At 50.0% G+C, this 18703-nt stretch overlaps 1 protein-coding gene across 1 annotated transcript in view; it reads left to right on the forward strand.

The window, feature by feature from the left end:
* The window catches only part of si:dkey-82f1.1 (DENN domain-containing protein 2A), a 44662-nt gene that overhangs the window by 13510 nt on the left and 12449 nt on the right, over positions 1 to 18703 (forward strand). Inside the window, 7 exon segments of the mRNA XM_061229259.1 lie at positions 8828 to 8926; positions 12108 to 13097; positions 14585 to 14712; positions 17034 to 17149; positions 17500 to 17613; positions 17615 to 17698; positions 18458 to 18551. Coding sequence (XP_061085243.1) covers positions 8841 to 8926; positions 12108 to 13097; positions 14585 to 14712; positions 17034 to 17149; positions 17500 to 17613; positions 17615 to 17698; positions 18458 to 18551 — 1612 coding nt within the window. The 5' untranslated portion in view covers positions 8828 to 8840.

Raw genomic sequence — 18703 nt, forward strand, 5'->3', positions numbered from 1 at the left:
TTACTATCCAGGGAGGAAGTGGGGAGAGATCCCCACAGAGAGGGGCCAGCAGTGTGCACACATGGCAGCTCCCCTGGCGCTGGGCCAGGCCGGCTATGGGATCTGCTTGGGAAAAGAGGGCCCTGCACAGGCAGGAGAAACGCAGTGACTGCTGAACACCGATAAACCCCACCGTTCCCTCCGCAACCCCTTTCAACTACGATTCTGAACTACATTTACCATTCACTCACTACATTTGAACTACATTTACCATCCACTCACTCCCCAACCCCTTTCAACTAGGATTATGAACTACATTTCCCATCACTCACTCTCCAACCCCTTTCAACTATGATTCTGAACTCCATTTACCATCACTCACTCCCTAACCCCTTTCAACTAAGATTATGAACTATATTTACCATTCACTCACTACATTTGAACTAAATTTACCATTCACTCACTCTCCAACCCCTTTCAACTATGATTCTGAACTACATTTCCCATCACTCACTCTCCAACCCCTTTCAACTACAATTATTAACTACATTTCCCATCAATCACTCCCCAAACCCCTTTCAACTACGATTCTGAACTAAATTTACCATTCACTCACTCTCCAACCCCTTTCAACTATGATTCTGAACTACATTTCCCATTCACTCACTACATTTGAACTACATTTACCATCCACTCACTCCCAAACCCCTTTCAACTACGATTATGAACTACATTTCCCATCACTCGCTCTCCAACCCCTTTCAACTATGATTATTAACTACATTTCCCATCAATCACTCCCCAAACCCCTTTGAACTACGATTATTAACGACATTTACCATTCACTCACTCCCAAACCCCTTTCAACTATGATTCTGAACTACATTTCCCATCACTCACTCTCCAACCCCTTTCAACTACAATTATTAACTACATTTCCCATCGATCACTCCCCAAACCCCTTTGAACTACGATTCTGAACTACATTTCCCATCACTCACTCTCCAACCCCTTTCAACTACGATTATTAACTACATTTCCCATCAATCACTCCCCAAACCCCTTTGAACTACGATTCTGAACTAAATTTACCATTCACTCACTCCACAAACCCCTTTCAACTACGATTCTGAACTACATTGACCAGCGGCCCTGTGGAAGGGGCAGAACATCTTTCTAACTGAACGAGGTCAGTCCAGCATGTCGGCCAAACTCCCCCGTACAATGATCACGTCAGGGTCTAGTGTAATGCGACATCCGGAATGAGACAATGCACGTTTGGACACGAAGCAACTTCCTTTTCCCTTTGGAATGGTTTTGGAAAGTGTCTCGGCTATTCATAGTTGGACGCGCAGCACGATGAAGTCCGGCCTCACCCCCCCCCCCCCCCCCCTCACGGAACAGCTCACCGCTTTTGAATCCAGCGAGGAAGAAAAAAATAATAATCTACCGGACCTCCACAGAGAGCCCTGACAAATATGAAGTGATGCGTTAAATTGGTTGCAGACGAAGCTTTGCAGCGTTTTTTAAAGCTGAACACGTCTTACTGGGATGTGGTTGGGATTTAGCCGTGCTGTGGCTCCTACCGGAGTGTGTGCACCTGAAATGGGGCGGCCTGTAGCGTAGTGGTTAAGGTACATGACTGGGACCCGCAAGGTCGGTGGTTCGATCCCCAATGTTAGCCACAATAAGATCCACACTGCCATCGGGCCCTTGAGCAAGGCCCTTGACCCTGCGTTGCTCCAGGGGAGGATTGTCTCCTGCTTAGTCTAATCAACTGTACGTCGCTCTGGATAAGAGCGTCTGCCAAATGCCATTAATGTAATGTAGTGTAAAAACAAGACAGACGAGAACTCTGGGTCGTCTCAGAAGACAGGGAGTCTCTCTGTCCTGACAGCCTTCCGTTTTTCATGGATTTAATGGGTTGTGGTTTTGTTTTCACTGGAAAGTCTGGTGGGGAACGTGAACATGAACACGTGCAGGTGTGAGAGTGATGTCCTGGGTGTCCCACTGAGTGTGTGTGTGTGTGTGTGTGTGTGTGTGTGCGTGTTCGTGTGTGTGTGTGTGTGTGTCTGTGTGTGTGTGTGTGTTCATGTGTCCGTGTGTGTATGTGTGTGTCTGTGTGTGTGTGTGTGTGTGTGTGTGTGTTCATGTGTTTGTGTATGTGTGTCTGTGTGTGTGTGTTCGCGTGTGTGTGTGTGCTGCAGAGACAGGTGTCCCAGAGCCACAGTGTCCATGGAAACCCTGGGGAGGCAGAGTGTTCTCCTTGCTTCTCCTTCTCGCTCCACAGAAGAAAATCCCATTACCGACTCCTTCAGGGGGGAACTGTTTTATCACTCGCTCTGAGATTACAGCACAGGCACACATACAGTTAAGGGACACACACATCCTCACACACACACACACACACACACATATACACACACACACTCACACCTAGACACACACACATAGACACACAAACACACAGACACATACACATACACACACATGAACACACATGTAGACACACACATACAGATACACACACACACACGTAGACACACACACACACACACACACAGACACACACACGTAGACACACACACACACAGACACTCAAACACACAGACACACCAACACACACACACACGCATACACACACATGAACATGTAGACACACACACACATACACACACACTCACATACACACACACACGTAGACACACACACACACACACACACACGCACACACACACACTCACATACACACACACACGTAGACACACACACACACACGTAGACACACACACACACACACACACACACACAGACACACACACACACACTTTCAGACCTCGGTGCTGAAAGAGGAGGGGCGGAGGAGGTCTCCAGGTCGCCTGCGTCTGTGCCGGCCGTGTGGCCCTCCTGTCTGAGTTGTTGATTTGCCGTTCAGGCAGCTGGTCAGGGCCTCTGAAACATCCCACATCTGCACCACGATGGCATCAATGGGGACCATGAGTCCGTCAACCTCGGGTTCCTCTTTGTGTGTTTATCTGGAGCCCGCGGGCATAACTCACCTCAGCAGCGCTCACTCGCCTTGGTGTGCGTGTCGGCCAATCAGATTCGGTGGACGGAAAGGGGGCCGGACAGGTAGGGGTGCCGGGGTCTCTCGGGTCGGACTGACCCGTGACGGTTTTATGGACCGGAGCAGATGGCTTCTCATCTCTCAGTCACAGAGGTGCTCTGTGCAAGCTGCTCCCTCCCTCCAGGGTCAGGTTTGACAAAGGCCCCGGTCGGAACAAAAAAAAAAAAAAAAAAAAAAAGAGAAGAAGTCGGTCACCACGGAGTGCATTCTCTGGTGAAGTTACCTCGGTAACGGCGGCAATAAACATGGCAATGCTTGTCAGATTTACTACTTTACAAGGGTCGGGGATTCACTGCCTGTCACACGTTCGCGGACTCCGTGCCCCCCTGATCTCTTCAGAGCTCCTGCTGCCTGCCTCTGCTCGCCGTCCGACACGCTGGGTTTCAGCGCGCGAACGCACTCGACCTCAACTCTGCCAAAATGCGCTGGATCTCAAGGCGCCTGACCGTCTCCCATCTCTCCTGAGCTCCTGGAACAGGGTGGCTGTGTTCGGAAACTCGTACTTCATTTCGATGAAAATCAGCCTGAAATTTTGTCTGAGTAGTATGTTTCGAGTGCACTTCAAAGCTGTCTTTCTGGAATGTTCTTTCAGAATTGTGCAGTAAGTCTGTGTTCTAGAACTCAGTTGACTCCTGCTGTCAATCACCAGTAATGATCGTTCCATCAGCATTAGAATGCCAAGAACAGTCTGTTCTCATATTTGTGACCTCACACCTTTAACGGTTAAAGCTGTCTTCAGTATCAATGGCCCTTCCAGTAGCCCTACAACCCTGCAATCTCCACACTGCAGCCCCAGCGTGACTGAGCCAGATCTCTGTTCTGTGAAGGATGAGGCCTTTTGACTGGAGTTCTTCTGTCTCAGCCCTGCTCTCTTTCCCCCCTGTAACTCTAAACTTGTGTTTTTCCTCCGTGGCGGGACGTCCCACATCCTCCGCTTTCCGAGACGTTCGGCCGTCCCGTTCGGCCGCCTCTCTCTCTCTCTCTCTCCCCCCTGCACCTCAGCCCTGACCCAGAAAAGAAATGTAAAACTACGCAGCGCTTTTTTTTTTTTCGGGGCTAACGTTACACGCATTCCTCAGCCTCACTTGCCGGAATATCTGTTCTCAATTCTTTCTTTTCTGTTTCTTAAAGAAGGGGGGGGGGGGAGAGGAAGAAAAGTAGGATTTTTCCCTCCCCCACTCTTAACATGTGACCCTCTCACAGCTGAAAATCATTTGCGCCTACAGGCCGGCGGAACACTGACGCAACCCCCCCCCCAACCCACCGGGGGTGAGCCTAATCCAGGAGAGAACATCATTACACATGAGCGCTGAGCGTGTGTGTGTGTGTGTGTGTGTGTGAGTGTGTGTGTGTGTGTGAGTGTGTGAGTGAGTGAGTGTGTGTGTGTGTGTGAGTGTGTGAGTGAGTGTGTGTGTGTGAGTGTGTGTGAGTGTGTGTGTGAGTGTGTGTGTGTGTCCATGAGCGCTGAGCGTGAGTGTGTGTGTGTGTGTGTGAGTGTGTGTGAGTGTGTGAGTGAGTGAGTGTGTGTGTGTGTGTGAGTGTGTGAGTGAGTGTGTGTGTGTCCATGAGCGCTGAGCGTGAGTGTGTGTGTGTGTGAGTGTGTGTGTGTGTGTGTGAGTGTGTGAGTGAGTGTGTGTGTGAGTGTGTGTGTGAGTGTGTGTGTGAGTGTGTGTGTGTGTGTCCATGAGCGCTGAGCGTGAGTGTGTGTGTGAGTGTGAGTGTGAGTGTGAGTGTGTGAGTGTGTGAGTGAGTGTGTGTGTGTGTGTGTGTGTCCATGTGCGCTGAGCGTGAGTGTGTGTGTGTGTGAGTGTGTGTGTGTGTGTGTGTGTGAGTGTGTGAGTGAGTGTGTGTGTGAGTGTGTGTGTGAGTGTGTGTGTGTGTGTGTGTGAGTGTGTGTGTGTGTGTGTGTGAGTGTGTGTGTGTGTGTCCATGAGCGCTGAGCGTGAGTGTGTGTGTGTGTGTGTGTGAGTGTGTGTGTGTGTGTGTGTGTGTGCGTGAGTGTGTGTGTGAGTGTGAGTGTGAGTGTGAGTGTGTGAGTGTGTGAGTGAGTGTGAGTGTGAGTGTGTGAGTGAGTGTGTGTGTGTGTGTGTGTGTCCATGTGCGCTGAGCGTGAGTGTGTGTGTGTGTGTGTGTGTGTGTGTGTGAGTGTGAGTGTGAGTGTGTGTGTGTGGTGTGTGTGTGTGTGTGTGTGTGTGTGTGAGTGTGTGTGTGTGTGTGAGTGTGTGTCTGAGTGTGCATGTCTGTGTGTGAGTGTGCGTGTGTGTTTGAGGAGTGGGGGTCTCTGGGAGAGAATCCAAGACCAAGTTGAATGATACTCACTGGACCTGTTGAGAGATTGAGAAAGAGACAGAATGAGAGTGAGACTGAGAGTGAGAAAGAGAAAGAAAAAAGAACGAAAGAAAGAAAGAAAGATGTATTGAAAGATGGCCCCTTGAGATGAATCATCTCATTTTCAAGAAAGAAATGTGAAGCCAAGCTGGCGGTTATAAGAGCAGGCCTCAGGGACTGATCCAGACCTTCATTAACGTGTACCCTCAGGAGCTCCAGGCTAGCTGCACTGCTGCAGCTGTGTAGAGCTCTCTCTCTGGGCTGTGTGTAGAGCTCTCTCTCTCTGGGCTGTGTGTAGAGCTCTCTCTCTGGGCCATGTGTAGAGCTCTCTGGGCTGTGTGTAGAGCTCTCTCTCTGGGCCATGTGTAGAGCTCTCTGGGCTGTGTGTAGAGCTCTCTCTCTCTCTGGGCTGTTTGTAGAGCTCTCTCTCTCTGGGCTGTGTGTAGAGCTCTCTCTCTGGGCTGTGTGTAGAGCTCTCTCTCTGGGCCATGTGTAGAGCTCTCTGGGCTGTGTGTAGAGCTCTCTCTCTCTCTCTGGGCTGTTTGTAGAGCTCTCTCTCTGGGCTGTGTGCAGGACTCTCTATCTGGGCTGTGTGTAGAGCTCACTCTGGGCTGTATGCAGGACTCTCTCTCTGGGCTGTGTGTAGAGCTCTCTCTCTCCCTCTGGGCTGTGTGTAGAGCTCTCTCTCTCCCTCTGGGCTGTGTGTAGAGCTCACTCTGGGCTGTGTGTAGAGCTCCCTCTATCCCTCTGGGCTGTGTGTAGAGCTCTCTCTCTGGGCTGTGTGTAGAGCTCTTTCTCTGGGCTGTCTGTAGAGCTCTCTCTCTGGGCTGTGTACTGGCCCAACTACCCTCAGGCTGAACAGCTCCAGCAGTTCCTGTGTGGAAGCTCTTCATCTTGCCAGCAGTGTTCGTGTGGTGGTGCCACTTTTGATAGCGTCTAGATCCGGTGTGAAGAAATGCACTCTCGATATAAAGGACCCCCACAGTCAGCACTGAGTTTGAGTGCTGACTGTAAGACTAATCGGAAGACTTAAGTCAAGGACGCGCTTTAAACGTCTCCACGCTAAGTTTATCACCAACAACTTCACAAGCCGGTCAGGGCGGGGGGGGAATGCGCAGGAATCCCTGCTAATTGGACAGGAATTCCTTCAATTCTCTCGCGCTGTGGAGGTGGAGCCAGAGCCGCTTAAACCAGGTCTGTCGCGGTGCAGGAAGCGTTTAACGGCCCCCCAGGTTCCTCACTGCGCTCCCACACCTCTTTAGAGCTCATTTGCGGAGTCAATCACTTATGTACAGATATTGATATCGTTACTTGTATGGGTATTGTTGTTTTTATTGGCTGTTGTTGTATTCTAGCTGCCAACAGTGGTATGCTAGTTCGAATGTTGATTGTACTCTTCAAGGGTTCTGAGTTTCTGTATGTTTACACTAGGACTCGGAGCTATACTGTCCTCTCAGGTCCACTTTTGCACTTGTTCTGGTGATTGATTTGCACTTTGTTGTACGTCGCTCTGGATAAGAGCATCTGCTAAATACCACGTAATGTAATGTAATGTAATGTAATGTAATGTAATCATCCTCTGGGGCGACAGGGCGGTGTGCAGAGGACAGGGCCCTGCTTGTCCCAGGCCTCCTCGAAACAGAGCCGGCCTGCGTGGGCGGGCCTGCAGAGGGGATGCACCCTGGGCTCCTCAGGTGCTGCAGTACCGCTCTTACACAAAGCTGCGCATCAGGGCCGCCCAACCCTGTTCCTGGAGATCCGCCGTCCTGTGGGTTTTCACTCCAACCCTAACAAAGCCACACCTCATTCAACAGCTAGAGCAGGGCTGCCAAACCCTGTTTCCTGGAGATCTACCGTCCTAGGTAGGTTTTCACCCTAATTTGGCGCACCTGATTATACTCATTAGCAGCTCAGCGAGGTCTCTAGCTGTTGAGTGAGGTGTGCTTTGTTTGGGTTGGAGTGAAAACCTACAGGACGTTAGATCTCCAGTAACGGGGTTGGGCAGCCCTGCTCTAGCTGTTGAATGAGATGTGCTTTGTTAGGGTCGGAGTGAAGACCTACAGGACGGTAGATCTCCATGAACAGGGTTTGGCAGTCCTGCGCTAGCTGTTAAACGAGGCGGGCTTGGTTTGATCACCTCAAACAAACTATGTTTTTAAAACAGCTGGTAGCTGGTAATGTCAAGTTGCTCTGGCTGGATTTTACACCTGGGGTGTGCTTTGCTGTTATGTTAGCGTCTTAATTATTATTAAGTATCGGAATATTTTTTAACTGCTGACGATCACTCGGGACGGGGTGTCGATGTGCCTGGACTTTGTGCGAACGCCTGATGTTCCTCCATTCAGGCTTGTGCTTCAGTTACACAAGGTTTCACAGGAGTTATCAATACATTGACTCTGGCAGAGCCCACGCCTTTGTGTTCAACAGGAAAGGAGGAGGTGGTTTAAAAAGAGGGAAATATGACCCCACGGCGAGGGCTCGGCCCGTGTTTGGAAACACTTCTCGGCGCTGAATGTCTCCAGACCGCATGCCAACCATAATATTACACCCACAAAGGCCCTGGCTGCCCTATCAGCTCGCTCTGTGGCTGTATCTGAGAACATGTCACTCCGGTCTTCCTGAACCACGCAAGGCCCGTTTACAGTCGGGCCATGTGTGATCAGCCGACGCTGGCGCTCATGAAAAGTATAAACTATGTGGAGTTATTGCGAGCTCAAGGCATGGACGCTTTTTGATGACACTTCGCTGAAGATAATTACAGACGAGGCCATCCTATAATAAGGTTGTCCTGACAATTTAGCTGCCGATGGGGTCAAAGTTCAACACGATGGATGCCTCAGCGATGGGCGCAATGATAATAGCGATGACATCTATTTTCTAGCTGAAAAAAACGGCTCAAGCTAGGTTTTGAAACAGCTGATAGCTGGTCAACAAGCTCAGACAAGCTGCCAGCACAAGCTGGTCAAGCTGGCACAGCTGGATTTTACAGCAGGGTATCTACCTGTGTGTCTGTATATTTGTCTGTGTCTGTGTCTATTTGTATGTCTGTACGTCGGTCTGTGTCTATTTGTGTGTCTGTACAAGGGTCTGTGTTTGTGTCTGTGTGTCTGACGGGGTGTGTGTCTGAATCAGTGTGTTTGTACATGGGTCTGTATCTGTGTCAGTGTCTGACGGGGTGTGTGTCTGTGTCAGTGTGTCTGTACATGGGTCTGTGTCAGTGTCTGACGGGGTGTGTGTCTGTGTCAGTGTCTGACGGGGTGTGTGTCTGTGTCAGTGTGTCTGTACATGGGTCTGTGTCTGTGTCAGTGTCCGACGGGGTGTGTGTCTGTGTCAGTGTGTCTGTACATGGGTCTGTGTCTGTGTCAGTGTCTGACAGTGTGTGTGTTCCTGCAGGCGAGTCCTGAGGATGCCAGCTGTTAACACCATGACCGGTGGAAGGGCACCGCTGCTCTGTACAAACGCTGAGAACTGCATCTACCAATCTGCCAACAGGTGGGCCTGGCTTTCATCATCCCTCATCACTCAGCACTTTATTAGGCAGGCCTGCACACCAGCTTGTTCCTGCAAATATCTAATCGGCCAATAATGTGCCCGCAACTAAATGCATTGAAGCATACAGATGTGGTCAAGAGGTTCAGCTGTTTTTCGGACCAAGTGTCAGAATGGGGAAGAAATGTGATCTAAGCGACTTTGACCGTGGAATGATCGTCGGTGCCAGACAGGGCACTAATAAAGTGCTCACTGAGTGTATAATCATCTACTGCTGTCAGTGATAACTCTTTAAGAGACTTCCAGTGGCATTATATTTACATTTTAACAGTAAATGCATTCATGTGTTTTATTGCTTGATTTATTTTCTCCATGCATGTCTGTTTCAATGACAGAACTGACTCGGAAGTTGTAAATAATATACAGGGCCCTAGAGATGTAAATTGGAGGGAGGGGCTTTCACTGCAATAGACTGCTGCTGAGAGATTGAACACAGACCCTGAGTGACTCAAAGTGATTTTTAGTGGATATTAGTTTGAATTGTTCAAAATATCAAAGACCTATCACACACACACACACACACACACACACACACACACACAAAGCTGAAATAAAACTAGCCCAGCAAAACAGGAACCTTAAGTACCAACCAATGCTCAATCTGTTTGAATAACCCTCAAACTCACTGCTCTCCCACTAACTGCAGAGTGGGCTCCTCATAATTGACTGCCCAGCAGAATGTCTCCCTGACCATAAACACTACTTATCCCACAACCCTGCCTAAATCCCCGACTCCTCCTCCTGCTGCATGCTCAGCCGAGTGTGTGTGTGTGTGTGTGCATGTGAGTGTGTGCGTGTGTGAGTGTGTGTGTGTGTCCCTTTCTCTTTTTCTAATTGGCATGACAAAAACACACTCACCTTACTAAAGCAAATGCTAACGTAGTCATGCAATATGCATGAAGTTATCCAAAACAAAATGGCTAATACCAAACAGCTACAATAATAATATAAAAAAACAACGGGCATGTGCATGACACAAACGTGAAGTAAGAAGTATAACGGTCCGTATTTTGTACTTGTTACTTGCTGTGCTACGCATTCCTTCTCATTCCTAAGATGGATTGCAGCATCCCTTTTTGACACTGAGAGCATCTTGAATTATTTCCTTGTCTTTTTCACAGCGAGTAAAGAAGCCCAGCTTAGTTTCCACATGGTGACTATCGCATTGAAAACCACAGGTTGGCCCACTGTGTCCTCGATGAGGCCGCTCTCACCGTGTCTGTGTTTTATGGTCCCTTTTATACCTTCCATTTCGAATAGGTAGTCTGGCAGTTTACTGTCTTTCTAAGGCCCGAGTGCTCTAATTTGCTTTGTGTTTTTGTGTGTGTGTGTGTGCCTCAGTTGGTGATGTCATTTTATTAACGTTTCTCTGTAATCCGTTTGACGGGAATTGTTTGCGTTGGCGCGGCCTTGGGGGTTCTTTGTGTTGCGGGGGGTTACAACTCAGGAGACCCTGACTGAAGGGACTCTTTTCTGGGCTCTTGTTTTGGTATTTCAGTGTGTGAGTGTGTGCGAGTGTGTGTGTGTGTGCGTGTGTGTGAGTGTGAGTGTGAGTGTGTGTGTGTGTGTGTGTGTGTGAGTGTGAGTGTATGTGTATGTGTGAGTGTGGGTATGAGAGTGGGAGAGAGTGTGTGTGTGTGTGTGTGTGTGTGTATGTGTGTGTATGAGAGTGTGAGAGTGTGTGTATGTGGGGGGGGTGGATTCCATTCTTATTTGATTGGCATTTTCTCTTCACTTGATAGCCTAAAACGTCTCTTTCAATTTATTTACCTCCGAGATAAGATTTCCTGTTGAGCTTTTGAAACAATTACCGTGTTTTATGGTTTTACTACCCTCTGGGGTATGCTCCTAATAGAGTTATAATTTATCAAAGCAAGATACTTTTGAATTTGGTTGAACCATATTTTTTAAGGTTTGTTCTTCGTGTTGAAGCAATTCTTATCTTTGTCACACCATATGTCATCTTTGATCTATTTACATACACACACACACACACTCTCTCTCTCTCTTTCCATTTCTCCCTCTCTTTTCTCTCTTGGCTCAGGGGCCTGACCTAGATTTTCCCTCCTAGAGCTCTGCGGTTATTAAATAAATGCAGCCCCCAGTAGAAAGAAGAAGAAAAAAAAAAGAAGAAGAAGAAAAAAAACAGGGAATTATTCACACAGGGGTTTTTTTTTTTTTCAACATCATGTCAATGACTGAATGAAAAAAAAAACTAAAATAAAATCATATTGTTAAAAGTAAAACAATGTGTCTGGAGGAAGTAATGGTCTGGTGTGCGTTGGGTATTGAAGGCCCTGAGCTCGTTCTCTCTCTCCGGCTTTGAAGAGGCCCTTCGGGCCCTTTCAGAGGGAGACTCGGTGCACATTTCCTCTATTTGTTTATTCAAACAAAAGGGATTCGATGAAGCGGTGCCGGGTTCTCGCCCGTGTTTATTTACCGCAGCCGCCGAAGGGTGAAGATCCGGCATCTTCCGTCGGTTCGAGGCGCATTTCAGGGGTTTTTCGTTTGAACGCTTTCTCGTCTTCCGACCGTTAACGTTTGACGTGGCTGAACGCTTTCAGTTCGGCTTCTGAACGGTGATCGTTTAATGACTTCTTACTCTCTCGCCGAGGATTATGGGAAATTATTGGTGTTGCGGGATAGGAGCATGAGAATACATAGACACGCGGTCCAGCCCATCTGCTGTCATCAGTTACCAACAGGCCGTGTTTAAATGGGACATTGTGATAACACTGGGTCATAGCTGTATATTTGGATAGTATGTATTGATAACATACAGCTGTGGCAAGTTTTAAAGTGTCATTGAAGTGAAATAACTGTAGCTGTGTTTATGAGTAATGGTGTGATTATAATGTGTGATGACACATACAGCGCTGGTGTTTGAATAATATGTTGATATGGCACACAGCTGTATTTGAATGTGACTGTATTTGGGATGTCTGAACGGGGCATGATAACACATGATAACACAAAGCTAATGCAGGGGGTTACTGGGTGAATGGTAACACAAGGCTAATGCAGGGGGTTACTTGGTGACTGATGATAACACAAAGCTAATGCAGGGGGTTACTGGGTGAATGGTAACACAAGGCTGACTGGGTTCTTGTGTCTGTGTTGTCAGGCTTCAGTGCTGTGGGCTGCAGGTCGGGGAGCCCCCTGCTGTGGGTGCCCAGTGGCCAGGCAGGCTGAAGGACGCTGAGGCCAAGCCCCCCCTCACGCCCCTGGAGAACCTGAGCGACAGCACCGGGTGCGCCGCCATGCTCGGCCACAAGAGGGCGCCGGGCGCCGACCCCCGGCACGGCGAGAATGGGCTGGCGGGGGCCCGAGGGCCCGGCCGCGCGACGGCGGCCCTGAAGAGCAGCGCCAGCATCCGCGACAAGATCTCCCAGTGGGAGGGCAAGAAGGAGGCCGCCCCGCCCGCCACTCCGCCCCCCTGCCCGCCGGCCGCCGCCAAGGAGCCCGAGCCCGCCAGGAAGAGGGAGCCCAGAGCCACGGAGGGCCTGCAGCGGGAGGAGAGCAAGCGCTCGGTGAGCTGGGAGAGGCAGGACTCCGGGAAGGAGAATTCGGGGAAGCTGGGCGACTCCAGGCCCGGGTCGCCCGCGGGACCGGGGAGGGACAGGGACAGGGACAGGGAGGGGGCGCGCGGGAAGCCCGCCGAAAACCCCCTGGACAAGAGCTCGGTCCTGACCCACATCAAGAAGCTGGAGCAGGCCATGATGGAGAGCCCCAGCAGGCCCTCCATCGCCCTGCCGGGGAACTACTTCTGCCCCCCGTCGCGGGAGGAGGAGGAGGCGGCGGAGGCCAAGGGCTCGGAGCCCATTTTCGGGACTCTGGAGGTGGGGCGGCCCGGCGGGGAGAGGCGGAGGCGGGACGCGGAGAACGTGTACACCGAGCCGGGGGCGCCCTCCATCAACCCCCTCCCCAAACCCCAGCGCACCTTCCAGCACCACACGCCCCCCGGCAAGGCCTCCAACTCCGCCCCGGGGCTGGGGAGGGCCAGGAGGAACCTCCCCCCGCTGCCCTCCATCCCGCCCCCCCCGCTCCCCACCTGCCCCCCGCCCGGGGTCAACCGGAGGCCGTGGAGCGACAGGGCCAGAGACAACAGCAACAGGTATGGCGGGAACGCACCCGTTAAAGCCGGCGGTCCGTTAAAGCCGGCGGTCCGTTAAAGCCGGCGGTCCGTTAAAGCCGGCGGTCCGTTAAAGCCGGCGTTCCTGCCCCCTCACCACCTTCTGCATCTCACACCGTCACATAAACTCTGCTTTTCTGCCTCTATTGAGGTGTGGAAACCTTTATGATCCAGAGAACGCCGTGGTTGCCCGAGCACCCTTGAGACACTTGACGAAAGTCTCTGTACCTATTCCGTCTTTTAAAAAAAATGAGGACGTTTTGTGTGACTGGGTTGCACATACCAGACCATATCTGGTGGTATTAATATGCCAAACGCTTGGAGGAAATACTTCAAGAAGGCTACTTTTTGAAGCCAGTGTATTTTTAAGAGCCTTTTGATTGAATGTGTACCCTCTTTCCATAATAAGTCCAGTGGACTGTGCCTTTTAGAGATAGTCATTCAGGCTTTGTTATTCTCTCACTTCATCTTAAAATTGATTAAGAACTCTTGAGTTCTTTAGAACAGTAAAAAATATTTTCCTCTTATGGAAAAGATTGTTTACTGAGTGTCACAAAATATTGTAACTTTAAGTAAATATTTTATTTTATATTTTGCTTGTGTTCGGCATTTTATTTTTTATTTTTTTTGTTTCTTCAGCACCTTAAGTGACATGAGTTGAACTTAAAGCAGGCCACAGAAGGGTCGTTTTTATTAGTCCACATGATAAACATAACTGCATTTGTCCTGGAAGTGAGCCTTAGGTCGTCACGTGAGTCTTTTTTAGGCCTGCCGTTTTGTTTTCTACTCTACTGAGAGCACACACGTGACACAGTTCCACGTCTGGGCTCGTATGACAGACATTAATGACACCACCACAGACGGCCCTCGCAGGGCATTCAGGACACTGGACACAAATCATCTCAGAATCACAGTCGCTCAGACATTCCCGGGCTCCATCGTGATTCCACACACTGACCTTATGTCTGTCTGTCTGCCTGCCTCCCCGTCTCTCTGTCTCTCTGTCTGTATCACAGTCTCTCTGTCTGTTTCTCTGTCTCTCTCTCAGTCTGTGTTGTCTGTCTGTCTGTCTGTCTGTCTGTCTGCCTGCCTCCCCGTCTCTCTGTCTCTCTGTCTGTTTCTCTGTCTCTCTCTCAGTCTGTCTGTCTGTGTTGTCTGTCTGCCTGTCTGTCTGTCTGACTATATGTCTGACTGTCTGTCTGTCTGTCTGTGTGTCTGTCTGACTGTCTCTCTGTCTGTATCTCTGTCTCTCTGTCTGTCTGCCTGCCTCCCCGTCTCTCTGTCTCTCTGTCTCTCTGTCTGACTGACTGTCTGTCTGTCTGTCTGTCTGACTGTCTCTCTGTCTGTGTGTCTGTCTGTGTTGTCTGTCTGCCTGTCTGTCTGTCTGACTATATGTCTGCCTGTCTGTCTGTCTGACTATATGTCTAACTGTCTGTCTGAATGACTGTCTGTCTGTTTTGCCTCTTCAGGAAATCTTATGAGTTTGAGGATGTCCTTCAGCTGTCTTCAGAAGGCTGCAGGGTGGATTGGTACGCCCAGTCCAAGCTGTCCCTCACCCGAACTCTGTCAGAGGAGAACGTCTATGAGGATATCCTCGGTAAGCAGGCACCCTCACGGAAATTGAACATGCTGCAATATATCCTTTCTACGCCGTTCTAGCATATTTTTCATTTCTGAATTTTTTCGGTATGTTGCAACTCCGTTAGGGAAGGGGGGCCGCGGTGTTGTGTGGCATCTGAGGTCTTGTTTACGAGCCCCTCATTCCGCTTCACGGCTGGCTGCATTAGGAGTGGTGATCAGGCAGAGTGGTTCCTCTCTTGTTTATGTGCAGTGGAGAGCTAGCAGCTGGCTTTTATTGTCATGCCTCTTTTTTTGTCCCCGGACTGGTCCATGGTGTTCGCTGCGTAGCCAGAGGGCTCACAAGGCCAAATCAGTTCAATTTAAAAAAACTTTATTTATCCCAAGGTGGTAGCTAAGAAGTAGGCATCGCACAGTATTAGAAAATACATACATAATACAAAGGTAACTTTACAAAGGTTTTATAAAAAGGTTACGTGAATTTAAATTAACTAATGTAGTTGTTAACATGAATTAATGATAGACAAATACAGTCATTGTTGATGCATCTGTTATCAACGTGTTTGTTACAGGCATATTTATACATTAGACTATGTATAAATAGTTATGTAACGAATACATTTGTATAAATTAATGAACAACAAATTGTCATTCTGAATGCATTTTCTCAAATACATCAATTAATTAATGATAACAACTCCATTCGTTAATGCCAATTCTTGTAGTCTTATGGTGAAGTGTGACCAATAAAAAACACAACATGGACACATCAACCGCAAAGTAAAAATGCTGCATCATCAGTCAATGGTCAAGAGTGAACGCACTGTTATAAAGTAAGATTAAGAATGACTAAGGTCAAGTATCAGGAAGGGCCATATTTCTGTGAGGGTGGAAAGTGAACCCTCTCTGGGGTTTGGTTGTCCTGTCAGTATAACGATGGCTTCTGTCGCGGAGGCTGCTGCCATGATGGTGTGGTGTGTCTGGGGCTTCCAGGTCCAGAGTTTTAATGGGTTCAGGTCTGCTTTAGAGCCCTGTTTAATGGGCTGGGGGTCTCACTGTGTGACATGTTCTTTCCGGGTCTTCCTGTTTACGGTCGGCCTAATTCGCAGGTCCGTTCCTGGGCTTCTTCCCCCCCCCCCCGGTCTGGGTCCTCCAGACTCCCAGAGGGCAGTGGGTGAGGTAAACAGGGCCTGGCGTTGTAAAGAGCTGATAATTGCCTGTGTGGCGGGCGGAGAAGGTGGCATTAGAGCCGTGTGTAATGACGGGACTCCCTGTTCCCGGCCTGCGGTCTGTCTTGCGTGCTTCCAGTCGGGACTTTTCCCAAATGATTCCTGCTGTTTCAGTCTGAGGGGGGAGGAAATAGAGGCTCGGTGCCGTCGTGTGTTACTAGCTTCCAGACCTTAGTTTCGTAATTTCGACCGAACAGACAGTGCGGCACTCGCTGGTTGTTGTTCCACAGATGAGAACTGGACGCTCCCTTCCTCCGCACGGCTGGCATCTGCGAGACCAATCAGAGAGGGGGAGAGGGTATCAGCGTCTGCCAATCAGAGAGGGGGAGAGGATATCGGTGTCTGAGGCCATGGAGGGTCTGAGAGAGAGAGGGAGAGATGGAGAGAGATGGAGAGAGACAGAGATGAGAGACAGAGAAAGAGATGGAGAGAGATGGAGAGAGAGAGACACAGACTCAGTGACACAGAGCCTCGTGGTGAAACTCTAGCCCCTGCCTCCCCTCTGGCCCGGCTCCTCTCGCTGTATCAGCGGAGCCACGAGCCGTAAATGACGAGCGCACGACCGGCGCACATCTGGAGCGTGAAAACAAACACCACGTCCGCCAAAACACGTCACCGAGCTGGAGGGGGAGCGGGAGGCCACGAGCCTCACTGGCACATGAGAGAGAGAGAGAGAGAGGGGGAGAGAGAGAGACAGGGAGAGGGAGAGAGAGAGAGAGAGGGAGAGAGAGAGAGGGAGAGAGAGAGACAGGGAGAGGGAGAGGGGGAGGGAGGGAGGGAGGGGGAGAGAGAGAGAGAGAGAGGGAGAGAGAGAGATGGAGGGAGAGAGAGAGAGGGAGAGATGGAGGAAGAGAGAGAGGGAGAGGGAGGGAGGGAGAGAGGGAGAGGGAGTGGGAGAGATAGAGGGAGAGAGAGGGAGAGAGAAGGAGAGAGAGAGGGAGAGAGAGAGAGGCAGGGAGGGAGAAAGAGAGAGAGAGGGAGAGAGACAGGGAGGGAGAGAGAGGGAGAGGGAGAGAGAGAGAGAGCGTCACAGGGCCTTTGCGCCGTGGGGCTTGACGTGTTCGGGTTTGGACGTGTTCCTCAGAGTCTGTTCTGTCTCGCCGTGCTGCAGATCCCCCGTCGAAGGACAACCCGTACGAGGACATCGAGCTGGAGAGCCGCTGCCTGGGGAACAAGTGCCCCCTGCCCCAGAGTCCGTCCTCCCCCACGCCTGATACCCCAAGCAAGGTACCCCCCGCGCCTGATACCCCAACCAAGGTACCTGCCACACCTGACACCCCAAATCACACCTGATACCCCAACCAACGTATCTGCCACACCTGGGCCCTGTTCACTGTTTGCTCATAAACGTATAGTGAGTATTTTTAGCACTGTACCTTCAATCCAAATCCGGCCCTGGTTTTCTTTTTTCTCGGGTAAGTTACTGCACATGTAGTGCTGCTGATTGGCCAGACTGTCTTCACACCTGACTCCCCGGTAAAGGGAGGGTGGAAAAGCAGCGGTCCTCGGCCCTGGAGGGCCATGATTTGAGGAGCAGGGGTGCACACTGACCCCCCCGCCCCCCCTCTCTGTGGCAGCTCTCCTCCAAGCCCGGATTCTTCCGGCAGAACTCAGAGCGCCGCAGCTTCAAGCTGCTGGACCTGCGCAAGCCGGCCCGCGAGGGAGGGGTGGCGTCCCCCTCCCGAATCAGCCCCCCCCTCCACCCCCAGCAGCCCCGACGACACGCCCTGCCTGTCCGGGGACCCCTACAACCGCAGGCGCAGGAAGATCCCCAAGGTAGGGTCTGACCGTCGCCTCAACGTTAGCACAGTGTTACCACAACGTTAGCACAACATTAGCACAGCATTACCACTGCGATACCACAGCGTTATCATGCCTGTTATCACAGCGTTATCATGACAGTTATCATAGCGTTAGCACAGCATTATCATGACAGTTATCATAGCGTTATCACAGCGTTATCACAGCGTTATCATGACAGTTATCATAGCGTTAGCACAGCATTATCATGACAGTTATCATAGCGTTATCACAGCGTTATCACAGCGTTATCATGACAGTTATCATAGCGTTATCACAGCGTTAGCACAGCGTTACCACAGCGTTATCATGACAGTTATCATAGCGTTATCACAGCGTTAGCACAGCGTTATCATGACAGTTATCATAGCGTTATCACAGCGTTATCACAGCGTTATCATGACAGTTATCATAGCGTTAGCACAGCTTTAGCACAGCGTTATCATGCCAGTTATCATAAGCGTTAGCACAGCGTTACCACAGCATTATCATGACTGTTATCATAGCGTTATCACAAAATGTTATCACAGTAGAATATTTCATACAAATATTTTTCTGTTTGGGGACTTTTTAAAAAACGGGGAAAAAATATATTTTACCGAAGATACTTGCTCCAGATTTCTCCCAGAGAGTTTAGAAAATGTATCGTTATAATACTGTTATGAAAATGGTACATACAAACCAATGGCTAGCGGCTAACGGCTAGCGGCTAACGCTGTGTGTGCTCGCCTGCAGCTGGTCCTGAAGATCAACGGGATCTTCGAGGCGCGGAGGGGGAAGAAGCGCATGAAGAGGGTCTCCCAGTCGGCCGAGGCCAGCTCCGGCAGGGGTACGTAACAAAAAAAAAGCTGTCCCCACCACAAGCTGAGGGCCCCGCAAACCAATCACGACCTTTCACCCCACTAGCAACGGCGTCAACCATGAGAGGACCCTTACAAATGGAACATGCTGCAATGTATTATAAATATATATATGGTCTTT

The sequence above is a fragment of the Conger conger genome, chromosome 19 (genome assembly GCF_963514075.1).
Source record: "Conger conger chromosome 19, fConCon1.1, whole genome shotgun sequence".
Lineage (NCBI taxonomy): Eukaryota > Metazoa > Chordata > Actinopteri > Anguilliformes > Congridae > Conger > Conger conger.